We start from the raw sequence: 18,647 nt of genomic DNA, 5'->3' as shown, positions 1-18,647 counted from the left end.
AGCTGCATGCTGCGACTGCAGGACAAAATGTAAGCGGGACTTCAGTGTGTTTACATACAAGGCCGAGTGTCGGGAGAGCGGGTCACCGGCTGGTTACGGAGGCCAGAGGAAATTCCATTACCGCAGAACCAGGCGCGTGGTCAAAATATAACACAAGCAAACAAAACAAAGAAGCTCGAGGTCCCCGGATAAATGCTGGATAAATTCAGATTCCCTCATATATATTAAATTAAAAAGCAGGCGTAAGAGCAACAACAAAACACCGGTGTACAAACGCACCCGGCCGGCATTCAGCAGCTGTGCAATTTGAACAAGATGTTTGGACTTGGTCAATTTGTGATGACGTAAACTCTCCCGTCACAGGTCTCCTTTCAGAAAGCTTCACTGTCCAACATCTCGTGTGGAGAAAAAAAATAAAAAATAAACACCGAACAGTCATTTCCTCACAAAGCTATCAAGCCACAAGACCGAAGCAAACCTGTGGTCACTCAGACACGTCAGCCAATCAGAAGAGAGAGTCATTAATGCGCCATAAAGATACCGACACATATCAGCCGGTTCTTGGTACGAATATATGAAGATGGTTTTTGGTACTTAAAACCACAAACGTAAAGACGGCACACCACGAATGTAAGTAAGGGACCTTTAAAGATGATGTAAAGCGGAAATTCTCCACGTATTAATCTGTAGGAGCAAAGCTTTTCAAATCCAAGTGATTCATATAAATATATAGTTAATACAAAAATATGGTTTGCTCCTTTGAACAATGAGAACCTGCTCCAGAGCCAAAGTTTCCGTCGTCGTGCCCCCGTGTGCTGACGTGAAGCTGTGGTCTCTGTGAGGATTCGTGGTGGCCGCCGCTGGAATGTGACATGCTGAGTCCACAGTGCTGCTTTAGTGGGACGAGAGCGCAGCGTTGGTGCAACACACGTCCCATGTTTGTGTCCTGTAAAGCAGCCGCCTCGGACGTTTACAGCCCGAGGGCGTATTTCAGAAGTGGAAAATGTGTCGCCGTGCCGTGAAAGCCCGATTTATCAAGCTGCTGTTCACCTCCGCTGTCAAGAGAAATGAGACGGAGAGGACGGGGGAGAAACAATGATGAGCGCAGGAATGCAGAGCAGATCATCTCATTACAGTCATAAATCTGTTGTCCACGCTGAACCCGACGTGACCTCCTCACATTCGAATGTTTCGGGTCACCGCACGGAGCCCGCTCCAACGCGAGGAAGCATTTCTGAACAGACCGGACGTCCCCCGCTTGCAGCTGAAGCTAAACGGGGACTTCACGGTGTCCCGGTCAGACCGATCATCCACACGGACACCTGCCAGTACAAACAGCGGCGCCCGTCCATCACCACCCTGACAGTCTAATAAACCTAACGTCTGAGCGACACATAACACACGTCCAACACCGGCCGCATATATCAGCCCGGAGGGCCGAGCGCAAGTCTGTATGCATCACACACGTTCACACTTTCCAGAGGCCTTCATCATCATCATCATCATCGGAGGACGCAGAGCTGTGAATCATCGGCCCCAGAGAGGAGGAGGAGGACGCAGCAGCGACACGGGGGTGAATACAGAAGGAGCAGAGCGCCAGTCGGGGAGATAACGCCTCGATCCTCAGATCAAGCAGAGGCGGAGAGGGGGTTTTCCTTTTTGCGCTTTTTTGTTTTAAGATACAGATCAGTGAGTCAAGCTGGCGGCAGACGAGACAAAAAGCTTAATGGAGGAGGGAGAGGCCGGAGTGGAGCAGGCCAACGGAGAACCGGAGGACGCGGCAGGACGGGAGATCCCCGGCTCCCCCGCCAAGATAGTGCGCGTTGAGTTGGAGTGGGACGTCCCCATGTCGGTGACGCTGCCCATCGAGGTGCAGCCCGACCCGGCGCACCAACCCTTCCCCTTCCTGGACACCACGCTGGCCGATCTGGGCATCCAAGAGTGAGTCTCCTGCTGTGTGTGTGTGTGTGTGTGTGTGTGTGTGTGTGTGTGTGTGTGTGTGTGTGTGTGTGTGTGTGTGTGTGTGTGTGGTGTTCTATAAAGGGTCCGTTTTAGATATTAAAAGGTGCGTGCAGTCATGTGTGTGTGTGTGTGTGTGTGTGTGCGTATCCAGGTCAGAGGTGAAGGAGAGGGTGGTCTGGGTCGACACCAAGAAGACGCAGGTGAAGAATAAAGCAGGGAAGCTGAAGGAGAAGGAGATCACCATCCTGGAGGTGAGATTTCAGATCCATCTGTACGGACGGACACAGAAAGTTGTCCGAGAGGGCTGAAGAGAAATGACCCGGACGTGTTAATTCTGCTGCAGGTGCGAGTGAAAGCCCAGAAGCCCGGAGACAAGCAGCTGCAGGAGATCCTGTACAGCACCGAGGCCCACACCGACCGCTCCTTCTGCCGCACCGGGATCAACATTCTGCCCTGGAAACAGAGACACGCAGGTCCGGAAGCTTTTCCCGGCGTTTCTGCTGCCGTCCCAGGCGGCGCGCGTCCGCTCTCATCAAAACGATGAGGGAGGACGTATTTCTGCTAGAAGTCTCTCAGCCCGGGCTGCTGCTGCGACCCCGCTCGGGTAACGGCCGGCCCGTCAGACCGATGTGGATCACGGCAGCGTGCCAGTAGAGCCTCGGGCTCAGAAATGAGGTCATCCCAAACCTTACAGCGGTGTCCAAATAAAACACTCAGACCTCAACAGGGTCAGGAATGTGTTCAAAGTCCGGACCCCACAATTCAGCCGTGTAGCAGAATGAAATGCTTCTGTGCAGAGATTAAAGCAGAACGCGAGAGATGGAGCACACCGTCGTTAAATCCAGCTGTAAATCCTCCTTGTTGTGTTTCCGCTCGTTTGACTTCATCCATAAGCTGTTCTGAATGTGTGGAATCTGTCCCGAGTAGTTCAAGTGCTGTGTGTGTGTGTGTGTGTGTGTGTGTGTGTGTGTGTGTGTGTGTGTGTGTGTGTGTGTGTGTGTGTGTGTGTGTGTGTGTGTGTGTGTGTGTGTGTTTTTAAAAGGCTTGTCTCTGTCTGCTGCATCAGGGGAGGACGGACTGACACCGGTGGAGATGACCGTGGACATGGAGAACCAGCAGCCCAGTTTTACCGAGGCTCAGGGACAACGAGAGATCTGAGGAGCGACAGAATCACCGTCATCCAAACTAAGAAGAAGAAGAAGAAAAAAAAAAAAAAAAAAAGCTCGCAAGAATGTTCGACTTTCCCACAGCAAAGCACATTGTTGATGCAAGTTTGTGTTTATTTAGAGGCTTTGAAATGTCCCTTTCTCTTTGTACAGTGAAGTGAGGCCGAGTGACTCGCCTTTAACTGCACGGCAAGATTTGCCGGCGTCGTATTATCCTGTTCAATTTGTGTCGCGTTTGTAAAAAGCTTTTGTGCCTTTCTTCAAATTGTGTTGCGGGATTCTTGTTTTTAAAGCAGAACCAACAGATTGAATTCAGCTGCATATGGACAAAGCTTGTGTTGCTGCGCATTAACAGAGTACTGACGGGAAAGCAAGTGCTTTTTTTCCCCCCTTCTTTCTTTTTTTTTTTTTTTTGTTTTTTTAAATAACATCTGAGAGAATGTCCAGTTGGTCGATGAGCTGCGGGGTTTCACAGCAGTGTTGTTACCTCAGCAGAGGAATCTCTGAGTAAGAAGAGAAAACTCCTCAGGTTAAATCCTGCTGGCTCACAAAGGGAGACGGGAATGAAAGAATTTATCAGGAGAGTCGATGAACCGCTCGACACTCTCACAGCGGAGCCAGAAGTCTGTTCCAACAGTGGAAAAAGGGGACAGTCGCAGTTTACAGGAATAACAGGAAAACTAAACAGCAACACAGGATGGCAAACCGGAACCTAAAATAATAAAACTTCCAACACAGCACGCACATCAGCAAATAAATTACAAGTTAATACTCTGACGCAGAACCGCTGAATGTAATAATAACTTCAGTAGAATGGTTGAATTGCTGTATTTAGATCATTGTGGGGACGCGTCACACACCAATGTCCCAGCTTCCACCTACAGTATCAAATTTGCTGGTCTTGTCCGGCTGTCGCTGAAGAGTGGAAGGACGCGTCGGGGCTACGAGGCGCCGACGGCCGCGCTCAGTTTGGTCTGCTGCTCGGCAGGAAGTGAGGTCACGGCGGCGTTGAAGTCTGCGCCGTGGTTCTGGGCAAATACTCTCATCAGTACAACAAAAGTGTTCTGGGTTTCTGGGGAGGAGACACAAACTCAGAGTCAGAGAAGACAGCGAGACAAAGACGACGCCCCGCCGAACGACAACAAAACGCCGAGAAGAGAACCGCGCCGGGACGGGCCGACAGGAAACGGGAGAATCGGAGAAGGTGAAACTACTCCTCCGCCGCCGTACGTTCAAGACGGCGACTTTTCAGCGCAGGAAAAACAGGCCGCCCGCTGCAAAAGAAATGTTCACCTTCATCAACGTCCTTGTTGCCGACGATGTGACTGGAAGCGGCTATTATGGGCTTCATCATCTTCACAAGCTGAAATAAAAAAATAAAAAAAGATTTAATTTTTTTTTTTTTTTTTAACTTTTCAATATCAGCATCCAACTCCATGAACCAAACACGCCTTCAATGTCAGAGACGGTCTACAGTTCAGCATATTCCTCCGAGTACGTGAGATCTGTGAAGTCTGTTCTGAATCGAATGTTTAATCCTGTTGTCATCTTGCAAAGCCACATTTACTCTTTGATCCTGTATTTACAATGTGGAGGGTTTGAAGAAGAATACCGTGTTTTAACAAATAACATCTAATAAAAAAAAAACTTTAAAAAAAAAATGATTGAAAGATTGATAGTGGTCCATGCAAAGCACCATGAACGCAGAATAATGACAAAAATCCTTCATGTGTTTGTTTTGGGGGAAATTATAAATCCACATTTTTCCAGACCGCACGTGGACGGAGAGCTTCTTTTCTATTATTATTATTATTATTATTATTAAATAGTAAGATCGTATTTAAATTCCAACTCGGATCACAACGGAGACAAAATCTCAGCACATGTCGTCTCCGCTGGAAACGTCAGCAGCAGGTTCGGGTGTGTTTCTGTACCAGAGCAGGGCTGTGAGTGTAGAGCATCACCAGGCAGCTGAACACCGTCTTGTTCTCCTCCAGGTCCTCTTTCAGAGGAAGCTTGTTTATCAGGGCAGGAACGACCTGTCGGTGAACACAGCGAGTCGTGAGACTGAACTACTTCTGCAGACTGCACACCGTGCACGTCTGCGCTGGAAATTCCTCTCGTTGGTTCAGTTGATTGTAAATTTCTCATTTGCGAAAGTATGTTTCGGTAAAGACGAGTGAAAACGGTCTCGGTCGTCTCGTCAGGACAAACCTGCTCGAGAGGTACGGCGTCCACGTTGCTCATAATCATCCTGCAGAGAGCAGCACACAGGTTGTCAATCACCCTGATGTCTGACTCCTTGGTCAGCAGGTTGGAGAACACGGAGAGCATCATGGGATAGTCTCTGTAACACACTTTGCTAAGGACCAGCTCTCTGTGATGGTTTTTTTTTTTTAAATGTTGCGTTAACATACACTCGTTCCAGACGGAAACCCCCGCGGGTCAAAAGGATACGATACCACGATGGGTCCGGCTGCCTGAGCCAGGCATCCGAGTCCAAACACACTGTTGTTGCGGACCTCCGAGTCGCTGTCCCTCACCCCGGCTACCAGCACGGGAAGCAGACGATTAGACAGTCGGCCCGCCACTCCCTGCCCCCCCGACACACTCACGAGGGCTTGGAGGATTTCCCCGATCGTGCCCACAGAGAAGGAGCGGTCTGCCACGGTGCACGAGGATTTCTTCGAAGAGAAAAGTATCAGTGGGGTCAAATACATTTCTACCTCCTGTCAAATCACTCCTTTACAAAAAAGGACGGCACTTTAGCAAACAAAAGGAAGCTCGTTTAAGGCTGCGAAATCTTCCAATTTGTGTTTGAAGGAACAAAGTGATACCAACACAGGACACGCTGAACCGCCACCATTTGCTCGTCTCCCATCTTTAAAAGTGCTCAACTGTGCAGGTTGCTTTCCCTGCAACACAGAGCATCCTTGTTTCTACTAAAACAATCCCATTGTCAAGAAACCTGTTTCTCTGAGAATGAGCTGGTTCCATTTAAATTGGTTCCCTCCTCACTGCCCTTTGTCTCAGAGAGACAAAGTAAAACTGCCTTTGCTGACCACTCAGACCGTCATCTTTGTTTTACTTTTGGAGTAAATGGGCTCCTGTCAACTCCCCCCCCCCCCATTTGTCAGTGCCTCCACACTCACGGCTTTGCTCATGATGAGAGGCAGCAGGTCGTTGAGGAAAGGGAAGAAAGTGTCTGCAGGAACAGAGGCGGTCACCAATGGGATCCCCTCCCCCGCAAACTCCTGGAGCATTGCATCATACTCTGCCTGAAACACACAGAACAACAGAAAGCACATTAAATATCTGGACAACAACAACAACATGTACAGAAAAACAACTGGATCAACAAAAGCTTGAATAGATCAGTTGTATCTGGCAGGTGTAGGCAGACTTTTAATGCTCATGAGTGTGGCGAACATGCGATACCTGTTGTTCTTCATCACCAGCTTCATCACATCCACTGTCCTGACAGACAGTCTGAAGGACAGAGAAAGCAAACGTTAGTGAAACATTGACCAAAGACGCATTATTCCTGTGAAGTGATGAGCAACCCTGACCTCTCACCTTTTTCTTGAGGACATCACGGATGACGTAGCTTATCTCCTTAAGGCGTGAAGGGTTTTTGAAAGCCTGGTCCTTGCAGGACTTAATGACGTTATTCATGGTTTCCAGGACCCCCATTACAACCAGACGCTCGTGTTCTGTTCGCACCGTTTCCACAAAGCAAGGGAGCACCAAATCCAGCAGCTTCAGCAGAGCTGGACAAGTCACAACATGTACAGGAAGGAAGCCCGGGACAGTTTACATTAGTCGAAGGCAAAAGCAGTGATAAAACTGGAATAATTATTCACAAAGTTTATAGCTTCCACCTCCTCCATGAAAGTCAAAAAAAAGGGAGCCGTCTCTCAACTTTTTGATTGCCCCTCATATCGGCTTAAAACCTTCTTTATCTGCCTTGATTTCATTAATTACAAAACTTCACTCCAGTAGATATCAGCGCTGCCCATGTCTGTGACCCCGTGTCCTGTATTACCCTGGTGGTTGGCCTCATTGGGATTCTCCTTCCACGTGTTGTGCTGAGCTCGACAAAACTGGCCCATTGCGCCGAATGCTGCCCTGCGGACGTCCTCGTGGGGGAACTGGGGAGGGAGAATACAAAACAGCATCAAGTTACAGCCACACACACACACACACACACACACACATAAATGACATGCTAATGGGGTCACAAGAGGAGACACCATCCAACAATAGGCACAGAAGCTGCCCTTCTGAAGAGTTGTTTAGGAAGACAAAGACATCAATTTTGAATCAACACCAGGGGAACAAATGTAGAAGTGATCCTACGTCCAAGCAGGACCAACAACCACAAGATCAGGACATTAGAGGGCAAACAAAGGTCAATAATCCAGGGATGCTGGTTAACTCATTATTTGTCTTCCTATCCATTATTAGTTTGAGGTATATTTAACTTCTACATTCAACACAGCCGTGCCTGTAGACCAACTCCATCTCTGAGGTCAGAGTTTTCATCAACAAGCATTATTCCTGAGGTGAGATGAAACACAAGAGAAAGGCCGGTCTTCTCCAGTGAGGTTTAAACTCAGTACTTTCTTGGTAAGAGGCGACAATACAGAACACTGAACCAGAAAATACAGATAAACAGACAAAGAAAAGATGTACTGAGAGAATTTTTATAAATATCAGCGCTAAAAGAAAAAAACGATGTATTCATGACCTAAAACATATAAACGGGTTTTGTTTTCAGCAGCTTTGACTATTAGCCAGATTTCCGTGTCGAGCCTTATTGTGAGCCGTTGATGGGAATAGAGCAGATCTTATCACCAATGGTTCCCAAATCAAAAGAAATGTTTCAATCTGTGAAAATAGCTTTTGAATCTGACTAAAAATCCTGATAAAAGACATATTAAGCATCCTAACACGGCTACAACACAGATCCACAGTGACACAATTTATGCACTATTACAGGCCACAGTCGCCCTTCACAGGACATTAGACGAAGAGGGATGATCGGCCACCCAGTCAACCAAAATAACTTACATCTCTCATCTCGTAAACCTGCTGGAAGCTGGACTCCAGGAAGGGCTGGAAGGCAGCACTATGAGGGCAAAACCACAGCAACACCAGTAGAAACGTTAACTCACATATTCACACCAGAAATCTGACAGAGTGAGAAGATTATTTAAAACACACACTGACAAATTATAAAGAATACAAAATAAAAACCAGTCACTTTAATTAAATACAAATTAAAAAAAAAAAAAAAAAAGGATTTTGAACATAACCGCTAGAGAGAGTAGAGTCAGACGGGAGCATTAAATAAATGCCAAGACTAGATGTGCTGTAAATGTCTGTTACCCCGTGTTGAAGGCCATCTCTCCCAGTGAGTCACAGGCATCCTCCTTCTCATCAATGTAGGCGTTTTCCACACTGAACCTGACAGATGGACAGATGTGGAATCAAGCTGAGCGTCTTCCTTTGAACATGGAGTTAATAAATGCGTGCGTATGTGTGTGTGTGTGTGTGTGTGTGTGTGTGTGTGTGTGTGTGTGTGTGTGTGTGTGTGTGTGTGTGTGTGTGTGTGTGTGTGTGTGTGTGTGTGTGTGTGTGTGAGCCCTACCCTGCTACATCATGGACATCTCGCTCCGTTTCATCCTCCAACAAATCCCCTTCATCTTTTCCGTCCTCATTGTCGTCATCGTCGTCGTCGTCCAGCAGGACGAATGTCTTGTCCTCCTCGATGTGAGCCTGACGAGAACACGGAGGATGAAAAGTGAAACGCTGCATCTTTTATAATAGGAATAGTTTCTAAACCGGCTTTCAGAGTGTTGTGTGCAGAGTTTATACCGTGATGCCTTCATTGGACTTCAGGGCGAGCAGCATGACAGTTGTTATGGCGGTGAGGTGAGGAGTCAGGCAGTCCGGGCTGACTGTGGATACAGCAGCATACAGACTGTACCTGAGAGGACGGACAGACACAGAGAGCTGAAGGAAACGTCACACACAATCACAGATATTACTTCAGTCTATGAAAACAACAACAAACAGAGGAACAGCTTTAGCATGGAGGGCCCAAAATAATATTTCTCAGGAAATTAGAACAAAATCCATCCCACTGAAATGAAGACAAGTCCATACATGTTTTTAAAATCAGAACATTTTATGTACTTAACTACCTGAAGCAGCAATTTTTATGGTTTATTTTGTGCAGTGTTTGTTCTGGAGAAAATACACACGTAAGTTACATACGTGCAGCGTCTGATGTCCGGGTCATCGATGGTGTCGGTGAGGTTGAGGCCCAGCCGAACACACTCCGCTGCAAGAGGACAGAAGACGTCTTTGCCGATGGTGCGGGCCAGCACAGAGAGAGTATCTGATAGCATCAGAAAAACATCATCATCATCATCCATTTCACTCACTCAGGCTGTCGAATTTGTGCTCGACGTACTCGGAGTTAAACAAAACCCACAGACATTGTGTGACAAAATACCTGTTCTATAAATCTCACTTTTAGGTTTAGATTCAATGTCGGGGAGTTAACCTACCCAAGGACTGAGTTTGCAGAGACCTCATTTCTTCTGTGGTGGCAGTCAGGAAGCCCTTCAGGCTTTCAATAACTACAGGGAAGTAGGGAACCAGCAGCTCCTTGGCAGCGTTGGCTGATGACAAAAGTAAAGTGATTTACAGTAATTCAGGACCGGGTCACTTCCTTTTCAATTAAGAAATAACAGATTTGTTTGATGACTTGTGTCTCAATCGACCAAGGGTCTGCAGTTTGTACAGAGCTGCACATCTAAATACTGGCAAACTAAAGCTCAAATCGATGCTCTCAAACCACCTTTAACCACCTTCATGTGCTTTAAATTCAGAAGAAAAAGAATGTACCTATATGAGCTGAATCAACAGCACAGAGGATGAGACACTAAACTGCATGATTATTTAGTTATTCAGGTCTCTGGATAAATTGTTGACACCCTCTTACCTATGGCACCGATGGCCGACACAGCTAGTTCTTTGATCTTGACGACGTCAGTGGTGTTGAGAGCAGACAACATGGTTTCCATCAGGGTGGGCAGGTAGGGCTCGATATCAGCTCCTGTTTAGACGAACAAACAAAAAAAGATAAAGCTTGTGGTTGCTGAGTGATTCTCTACTTACCAAGTAGAACTTCTGAAACCAACACTACTGATTAGTTTAATAGTGAAGTTTTTGGAGTTCAGTGAGAATTTAAAAGGATGTCAGGAAAGTTAAGATCGCTGCAAGTTCCATGTTTCCTCTTGCAGTGGATGAGGTGTGAGAATATATTGTATTAGGCTCTCATCAGCTTACCGAGGTTCTCCATGAAGTTCTCCAAGGCATAAAAGGCTTTAATGACGTGACCAACCTTGGCTCCGTTCAAGGACGAAAGGTAACCCAGCAGCAAAGGCATCAGCTCTGCACTGAACTTACTCACTTCGGGCTAGGAAGCAAAAAAAGGGTATAAAATGAAGTCAAAGAAACTGAGACAAGTTACACTTTTATTTTATTTTTTATTTTTTTATTCATAATCATAATAATTAATGTATTCAGCAAAACTACAGATGTATGTGTGCACATAAAGTACAGAGTATTCATTTAATAATAACAGTTAAGTGGTACTCTAAGTAAATGCATGGGGGCAGTAAACTTGAAAAGCATGTGTGCAAAGAAAGCAGCTTCGTGAACTACAGACTGATGTGACGCGTGTCCTGACTCACCTGTAAATGTTCAGAGAACTGTCCGAGGGCAAAAAGGCCGGCGCTGCGCACCACCTGATTGTTGTCTGAAAGACTCTGACATACTGTCTGCAGCACTGAAGACAGCATCCTAACACGGGTACACAGACAAGAAGGCGAGCTGACTCAAATCTTTGTGATTATTATAAATCGACCGACCGACAACAAAAATCTGTGCGTGTCCGCTCATAAAATGTGTGCTTCCTCAAAGAAAAATAAAGGAACAAAAGAGAAAGTCAAAAGAACGTATTTAAATGTCAACTGGACGTACTTAGTGCGTATGTGGTCTGCACATCCTTCAGCCAGCACAGCAAGAACCATGAGACCCCCCTTCTTCGAATACGGGTCTCCACTAGCAAGGCAGGCCTGAGTGAGGGGCATCTAATGCACAAGACACAACGTAATACTGTTAAAAAGCAGTATTACATGTCAGAGATCTTCCTTGGTGAACTTCCTATAGAGTTAGCCAACGTCTCCATGACTTACTAGTTGTTGGAACAGTTTCTCTGGAGGCATATGGAGTGCCATAGTGTCAATAATCTGAAAATAAACAAACATGTCCATCAGGGAAATTTGACTGGAAACTGCACACTGATGTTAAGTTTCTCCAAAGTAAATTTAGTCACAAAACAATAAGACAACAGAAGAACACACTTCATCTGAACACAGTTTAAGAAGTTGTCTCAACCTGAGCAGCGCAGTGTTTGGGACTTTCATTGTCTGTTCCATCTCCACTGTCATCTTCCTCATCCTCCGGGTCCTGCTCACCAGGTGGAGGAGTGGCAGTCAGAACAGGGAAAATGGTCTGCAGGATGGGGTTCAGCAGCTTCTGCTTCAGCACCGTCTACAAAGTGGAGAAAAAGAAAGACGATTCTTTTTTTTACTCGTTGGTGCTGCACAAAATGAGCTGAGCCAGAAAAGTCTGATATAAATAAATAAATGTTTTTCTTTTGGATGCAATCAAGAAAAGATTGAGAAAACATTAAACGTTTTTGATTCCCAAAAGGGTGTGGTTTTGTGTATTCTATAATCTGTACCTCTAAAAGCTTCTGTAGACGCCACAAATGTAAAAAAATAAAAATAAAAATAAAAAAAAGAGCATCTTTATTAGTGAATGTTTATCCCCAAATTCAGAGGAAGAAACTTCACAAAGAATTAATGGACATTTGAACATTTAACTTGCGGTCAGAGGATGGAGAACATTTTTAAAGAATACTGTATGAATACCTTCTACAACAATCTCTGCATACAACTTTACCTCTGTGGCCATGAAAATAAAGACAACTCAGAGAGACAGATGAAATTGAGAGCTGTCTCCTTTTACAATAGAACCAGAGGGCTTGAGGTGCTCCATGACTAAATACACCTCAGATATTTATTGTCTTGGTCTCCAACTTTGTTATTCATTATAAATTGAAGGACAGATATAGACCCTTTATTCATAGGAGCTGCTGGGTGACTCCTACCTTGCTCTTCAGCTTGATGAGGAAGGCGATGCAAGAGAGGGCTTTCACTCGCACAGAGTCACTCAGTGTGGTGTCACTGCCCACCTAACACACACACACACACACACACACACAGATAAAATTCTCACGCAAGACTCTTTGATGACAAACGTTGTGTTTTTAGAAATTGAAATTAAATTCAGAATACAAAACCAGTGAGAAAAAACAGAATGCAGACGCTTCGATCTCACCTCCAAGCAGAAGCGAACCATTTCAGCAACATGAGGGATGATGATGGACACCTCACTCTCCATGAGCTCATTAAATACCTCCATGGCCTCACTGGCTTCGTCCTGTGCAGACAGACATCACCGGTAAATTAGCACATCTGGTTTATCCACTTTTAGACTTGACTGGCAAACAGAAACAACAGTACACGTGAAAATGTCACAATTTACCTGATCAGACTTGATGAGGTGTTTCAGAGCAACAATCACACTGGGGATAAGAGAACGCATCTGGTTCTGTGGGACACAAAAATGTCACTTCATTTACTCATTAAAAAGCGTCTTCTAGATTTTCAAAATGACCACATTTTAGCTGGAATACTTGTTTGTTTAAACTTAATTTGTGATACAACTAAAGTAATGCAATTGTAAATGAATCCCATCTGTACTGGCTTAAATGTCTCCACGTTATCTGAAACTCTTGACAGATGTCAAAGGGAAAACAGTAGCACTGCCTCACCATCTCTTCTGTGCCAGTGTATGCAGTTATGGCTGTGAGAGTGAGGATGCAGTAGTACAAGGCTGATGGGTTGCTGAGGTCCTGCAGCACAGTACTGAACAGCTGTATCAGCTGGCAGTAGTGAGGCTTGAAAGACTCGGGATTGGATTCCATCACTTTATTCAGCAGCAGCAGGCCAACCTGATCGGACAAAAGAGAGTTGATATTTCCAAGAATATCAGGGTTTCCCATACATATACTTTACTTGGACACATTTAAATTGACGGATGTTTAGCGACCCATTTTTTGTTCTGCATTTTTTATTTATTTATTTTTAATCTGTCCAAGAGGATGACACTTTTGATGCTTGAACCGTTTTGAAACCTGTGAGCAAGATGTCTGACTCCCACTGCAGCACCATGCAGCTTCACTCACTCACACTCTCACGCCGCCTACTCTGAAAGACAGCGGCAGACCGTCTTTTCACGTAAGGGCTGAAACACAAGCAATCTGTTGAGACATCCAGAGAATCCGTCACATCCAGGCAGAGATGCAAAGTTCCTGACCGCCAAGCTTGAAGTTCAGGTGTCAGTGCTCTAATGTGAAAGCAGCCTGCCGCCACATACAGGGGGAACTAAATTATACAGACATGGCTTACCAACTCAAAGTAACCATTAATCAGCTGATAATTATGGGTGCTTTCAAACTAAAACTTTTTGAAGGGCTTATTTCAAAATTACAGTTCATGTTTAATTTATTTGATTATTTAACCTTGCATTTCCTAACTGTTGCATCATCAGTGTACCTGTCTGTCATTAGGGTTGCTGCTCTTGGTGGACTGATTGAGAAGCTGCAGCAGGGCAGGCCAGCGGTCTGGTGTCTCGTGTTTCACCATCACTGCGCACAGTTGGGAGAGCGAGTGCTGAACTGTGTGCCTGCAAAGCAGAGATACACAGGTGTTCATAAATAGGTAGAGCTGCATAATGTAGTTTTATCAGCGTCAATGTCATTTACAACAATATGCTTACTCTGTTTCCTGCATGAAGGCCTGCAACACCAGCGCCTTCAGGCTGTGTGAATGAAAGCAACTATTACAATCACAGCTGATTCAACTTCATTTCAAATAGACCAGCTGGTTTCAGTGTTACAATAGCAATAAAGAAAAGTACAAAACGAACCTCTCTCTGTCATTGGGGCTGATCTTCTTCCAGTGTTTCTTCACTCTCATCCTCAGCATCACTGTAGCTGACTGACGAATCTGTACTCATCAAAAAAAAGAAGAAGAAGAAAAGGATGAAAGCTCTGTTTATGTAGATGAACCCACACAGTGACATGACACCCATCCCTCTCTCTCTCTCTCTCATACACACTAGTTGTGGACATGATGGCTCCTCTGAGATAAAACGGTACCTGGTGGTTTCGGGAGCCGCTCATGACAGCACACAGGGCCGGTATAATGGCCGGGTCTTTAAAAGCTTGTTTCAGCTGGACTGTGGCCTAAAATGAGACAAAAGGTACGAGCTCGATTGACTACCACGTGTTACAGTACATCAAAAACAAAAACAACAACAACAACAGGGCTCCAAAATGACCGACAATCCTAAGCCTAGATTTCCCTTTCAAGTGACATGTTTTACTAAAACAGTCACCGATATTTTGACAGTTATCCAGACGTCCGTTACCAGACGTTAACGTGTCTGTCAGCGAGCTTCAGCCCGTAACCGTTACCTCTAACCGGTAACGTTAGTTTTCAACCTCAGCGTCGTGAGACGGCGCTAACTTTAACAAAGTTATTTACGGTGTTTACCTGCTGAATAACCGCGTTATCAGGCTGCGTCAGCTTTAAAAGAATTTGCTCGAGTTCCTCCGTCATTTCGATAGTTCAGTGATTTCACCTTCACTAAATCTGGTCGTGACCGTTGACGTCTATATTTCTAAATAAATAGGTAAAACGTTGTCCCGTCGCGGGTTTGGTTTGGCTTACACAAGTGTGCTAATAATAATAATTATCAATAATTAATAATAATTAATTCTTGTTAATTATTTTAACAATCATTTTTTGTTAATAATAACAAAAATGTTCTGTACTTTGTACATAAGTGTGTTTCTATTATAAAATGTCCCACTCAGTATGTAACATACATACACACATACATGATGGATGGATGGATGGATGGATATGTTCCTACAATGGTAGGGGAAACTGAAGTTACAATCATCTGAAATTACTATATTGTTGGAAATTTGATCAACAACTGCAAAGTTATGATGACATAAATTTATTCATGATAATCCAGTCTTATATATCATATCATAATAAAAGGGGCAGTTCACCAAGATTAGTGCTTTTGATACTTTATATTGCCCCAATTATACTTTAACTTCCATCAAATGTTAAATACAAGATGAAGAAGAAGTTACTGACTGTGCATTTAAATCAAAGTGCCTTATTTGTTGCAGGCCTGGGTGATTTGGGGAAAAGTGGGAGTGACAAGATACAACAGCAACGTGGCAGACTTTTAAAACAACAACAAAAAATGGGGTTAAATATAAAAATCACACACACACACACAAACAAAGACATCTTCAGAGAGCAATTTACTCTCGGACTGAGCAAAATGTTCACTTGTCGTCTGAGGACTGCAATAAATCTAACTCACTATACCAGGGGTGTCAAACATACGGCCCGCCAGGATGACTTTGCTAAGTGTGAAAATTACAGAAAGACATAAATTGCATTTCTATGAGAATATGGAGGTTTATGAGTACAAACATTTTGTAATTGTTTTAATCGATCCAGTAATTGCTTCTAAAACAGCGTAAATGCGATGTCTGCTCCGGAGGCAGAAGCGGCTGCCTGGGGCAATCTGCTAGTTTATTGTAGAAAAACCTTAAAATAGGGTTTATCATCCAAAAACCTTCACCAATGATTTAAACATAGAGAAATATTGTCGTTATGTATGCGTTATTATGCTATGAATTTACTGGTCTGGCCCACTTGAGATCAATGTGGGCAGTATGTGGCCCCTTACCTAAAATGAGTTTGACACCCCTGCACTATACGTTTCTAGTTATAAACCGACTGGTGATTACCGTTTCCTGTTTGATTTATTATTGAGTTGTTCAAAGGGAGACATGCAATACATTTCAAACTTAATAAAAAAATTATACAAATGTATGGCTATTATAACCCTATTTTAACTGTTGCACAGCCTTTCAAATGCCAGACAGAGTACATGGTTCAAAAGCACAGACAAACCAGGATGCAGTCAGCCTGTCATCAGAGGTCATTGTCTAATCCTCTTGGCACCTACCAATGCTAATGCATTGCTCAACACACTCCATCAACATTAACCCCATCCTTCCTGTGTGTCTTGGCCTCTACTAGATCAAACAAATGCATCCAGGCCAGCCAGAGCTCTTTTAGAGATGCTGATGCAGCCATTACCCTCTCCTTTCACTCATTGTCTCACAGTTAATTGAACCATTACCTCAATACAGACAAGGAAGGTGTGTAAAAACACACTCTGCGTGGTAATGATCACTCTAACCTCATCTTTCTGAAAAGGTTTGCTGATGGAGGAAAAAAATGTCCCCCATGTCATACAAGGCAGGAGAGAAGGGAAGCTGGTTTGACTTTCTGGTTTAAACCCACCCTCATCAAATATCCATGCTTGTGATCCAGAATCTATTAATCTACAGCTGAGCCTGGTGAAAACAACATTAGTTATGCAACTAATAAACTTGTGATCAGGGGTTAAAAGCACTAAAGGTGACAGCGGAGCTGGAGGAATCTTTTAGAGAAAAAAAAAAAAAAAAAAAAAAAAAAAAAAAAAAAAAAAAAAAAAAAAAAAAAAAAAAAAAAAAAAAAAAAAAAAAAAAAAAAAAAAAAAAAAAAAAAAAAAAAAAAAAAAATAAAAAAAAAAAAAAAAAAAAAAAAATAAAAAAAAAAAAAAAAATAAAATATAAAAAAAAAAAAAAAAAAATATATATATATATATATATATATATATAAAAAAAATAAATATAAAAAAAAAAAAAAAAAAAAAAAAAAAAAAAAAAAAAAAAATGAATTTGTTCCGTGAAAAGGAGTGCTCCGCTGTCCCTGCAGCAGGTGGTTGAGAGGGTGGACAGGATTATCCAAGATGGACAATAGTTTGATCAGCGTCCTCCTCTCCACCACCTTTTCCAGACTATCTAGTTTGTAGCTGATGATGGAGCCGGCCTTCTTAACCAGCTTGTTGAGTTTGTTGGTGTCACCGGCTCCAATGCTGCTCCCCCAGCAGACCCCAGCGAAGTACAAAGCACTGGCCACAACAGATGGTAGAACATCTCCAGCATCATGCTGCACACATTGAAGGATCGAAGTTGCAGATGATTTCTTCCCACCAACACCACAAAGTCCTCCACTACTGCCCTGTACTCATCCTCCCGTCCATCCCTTATACATCCCACCACTGCAGAGTCATCAGAGAACTTCTGCAGATGGCAGGACTCTGAGTTGTACTGGAAGTCAGTGGTGTATAAGGTGAACAGGAAGGGAGACAGAACAGTTCCCTGTGGAGCTCCAGTACCACTGACCACCATATCAGACAGCACACTGCCCAGACGGACAAACTGTGGTCTGCCTGTCAGGTAGTCATTGATCCAGGAGACGGTGGGCGCATCCACCCCCACCACCCGCAGCTTCTCACTCAGCAGCAGTGGTTGGATGGTGTTGAATGCACTGGAGAAATCAAAGAAAGTGATTCTCACAGAGTCACCGGTTCCATCCAGGTGAGACTGAGCTCGTTGCAGCAGGTAGATGATGGCGTCGTCCACTCCCACACGAGGCTGGTACGCAAATTGCAGAGGGTCCAGAGAAGATTTCACCAGCGGCCTGAGGTGGGCCAAGACCAGCCTCTCCAGCACCTTCATCACATGAGATGTGAGGGCAACCGGACGGTAGTCGTTGAGGCCAGATGGAGTCTTCTTCTTGGGGACAGGAACCAGGCAGGACGTCTTCCACAGCACCGGGACCTCCTCCTGTTTCAGGCTCAGGTTGAAGAGGTGTTGTAGGACCTCAGCCAGCTGGGCGGCGCAGGTCTTCAGGACCACGGGGCTGATGCCGTCAGGTCCTGCAGCCTTGCGCTGGTGGATTCTCTCCAGCTGTCTCCTAACCTGGTCAGTCATCACAGAGAGGGGGATGAGGGGTGAGGGGGGATGGATGGAGGAAGAGCCCTGTGAGATTGAGGGCTCTATGCAGTTCACCAGGGGGCGCAGAGGGGAAAGGGGGGGAGGCAGCAGAGGTGTTTTGGAGGTGTGAGGTGTGGAGGAGACAGATGAGGGCGGTGAACTAAACCTGTTGAAGAAACAGTTTAGTTCATTGGACCTCTCCAGGGAGCCCCCTGGTTGTCTCTCTCTCCCCTTGAACCCAGTAATCTCCTTCATACCGGTCCACACCTCCCTCACTTTGTTCTGTTGGAGTTTGGCCTCCAGCTTCCTCCTGTAGGAGTCCTTGCACTCCCTCATCTTCTCCTTCAGGTGGCGCTGCACTCTCCTGAGCTCCTCCCTGTCCCCAG

The 18,647-nt window shown here is 44.7% G+C and overlaps 3 protein-coding genes across 3 annotated transcripts in view; 2 read left to right on the top strand and 1 right to left on the bottom strand.

Moving 5' to 3' along the window:
* Positions 1 to 17,072, top strand: part of txndc5 (thioredoxin domain containing 5) — a 137,451-nt gene extending 120,379 nt beyond the window's left edge. Inside the window, exon 11 of the mRNA XM_069716969.1 lies at positions 16,888 to 17,072. The gene's annotated coding sequence lies outside the window, so the exon portion shown is untranslated. The remainder of the gene's footprint in view (positions 1 to 16,887) is intronic.
* Positions 1,565 to 3,432, top strand: LOC138631786 (uncharacterized). The gene is made up of 4 exons (XM_069716965.1): positions 1,565 to 1,941; positions 2,114 to 2,213; positions 2,306 to 2,435; positions 3,029 to 3,432. Exons 1-4 carry the CDS (start codon positions 1,727 to 1,729, stop codon positions 3,118 to 3,120), a joined length of 537 nt encoding a protein of 178 aa, XP_069573066.1. The 5' UTR covers positions 1,565 to 1,726; the 3' UTR covers positions 3,121 to 3,432.
* On the bottom strand, positions 3,520 to 15,076 carry ipo4 (importin 4). The gene is made up of 30 exons (XM_069716942.1): positions 14,894 to 15,076; positions 14,497 to 14,583; positions 14,265 to 14,344; positions 14,115 to 14,156; positions 13,892 to 14,021; positions 13,108 to 13,287; positions 12,819 to 12,884; positions 12,612 to 12,713; positions 12,382 to 12,465; positions 11,604 to 11,759; positions 11,402 to 11,455; positions 11,187 to 11,296; positions 10,898 to 11,006; positions 10,491 to 10,620; positions 10,144 to 10,257; positions 9,707 to 9,820; positions 9,411 to 9,534; positions 9,009 to 9,120; positions 8,782 to 8,909; positions 8,520 to 8,597; positions 8,202 to 8,259; positions 7,174 to 7,279; positions 6,705 to 6,898; positions 6,567 to 6,617; positions 6,281 to 6,406; positions 5,586 to 5,812; positions 5,343 to 5,475; positions 5,063 to 5,167; positions 4,422 to 4,491; positions 3,520 to 4,200 (listed from the first exon to the last, which is right to left on the bottom strand). Exons 1-30 carry the CDS (start codon positions 14,957 to 14,959, stop codon positions 4,070 to 4,072), a joined length of 3,267 nt encoding a protein of 1,088 aa, XP_069573043.1. The 5' UTR covers positions 14,960 to 15,076; the 3' UTR covers positions 3,520 to 4,069.
* Positions 17,073 to 18,647: the final 1,575 nt, after the last annotated feature.

Source organism: Brachyistius frenatus, unplaced genomic scaffold (assembly GCF_029030835.1).
Source record: "Brachyistius frenatus isolate BFR_SWC_R1_liver_20210118 unplaced genomic scaffold, ASM2903083v1 Contig_165, whole genome shotgun sequence".
Classification (NCBI taxonomy): domain Eukaryota; kingdom Metazoa; phylum Chordata; class Actinopteri; family Embiotocidae; genus Brachyistius; species Brachyistius frenatus.
This window is presented reverse-complemented; position numbering and strand designations above follow the sequence as displayed.

What these genes read in the sequence shown, in the direction of transcription:
- LOC138631786 (XM_069716965.1), top strand. Translation starts at nt 1,727, where the DNA reads ATGGAGGAGGGAGAGGCCGGAGTGGAGCAGGCCAACGGAGAACCGGAG. An exon ending in GCCGATCTGGGCATCCAAGA is followed by an intron (nt 1,942 to 2,113) that starts GTGAGTCTCCTG and finishes GTGCGTATCCAG; the next exon opens with GTCAGAGGTGAAGGAGAGGG. An exon ending in AGGAGATCACCATCCTGGAG is followed by an intron (nt 2,214 to 2,305) that starts GTGAGATTTCAG and finishes ATTCTGCTGCAG; the next exon opens with GTGCGAGTGAAAGCCCAGAA.
- ipo4 (XM_069716942.1), bottom strand. Translation starts at nt 14,959, where the DNA reads ATGACGGAGGAACTCGAGCAAATTCTTTTAAAGCTGACGCAGCCTGAT. An exon ending in GCGGCTCCCGAAACCACCAG is followed by an intron (nt 14,345 to 14,496) that starts GTACCGTTTTAT and finishes TGATGAGTACAG; the next exon opens with ATTCGTCAGTCAGCTACAGT. An exon ending in GTCGGCCATCGGTGCCATAG is followed by an intron (nt 9,821 to 10,143) that starts GTAAGAGGGTGT and finishes TTTTGTCATCAG; the next exon opens with CCAACGCTGCCAAGGAGCTG.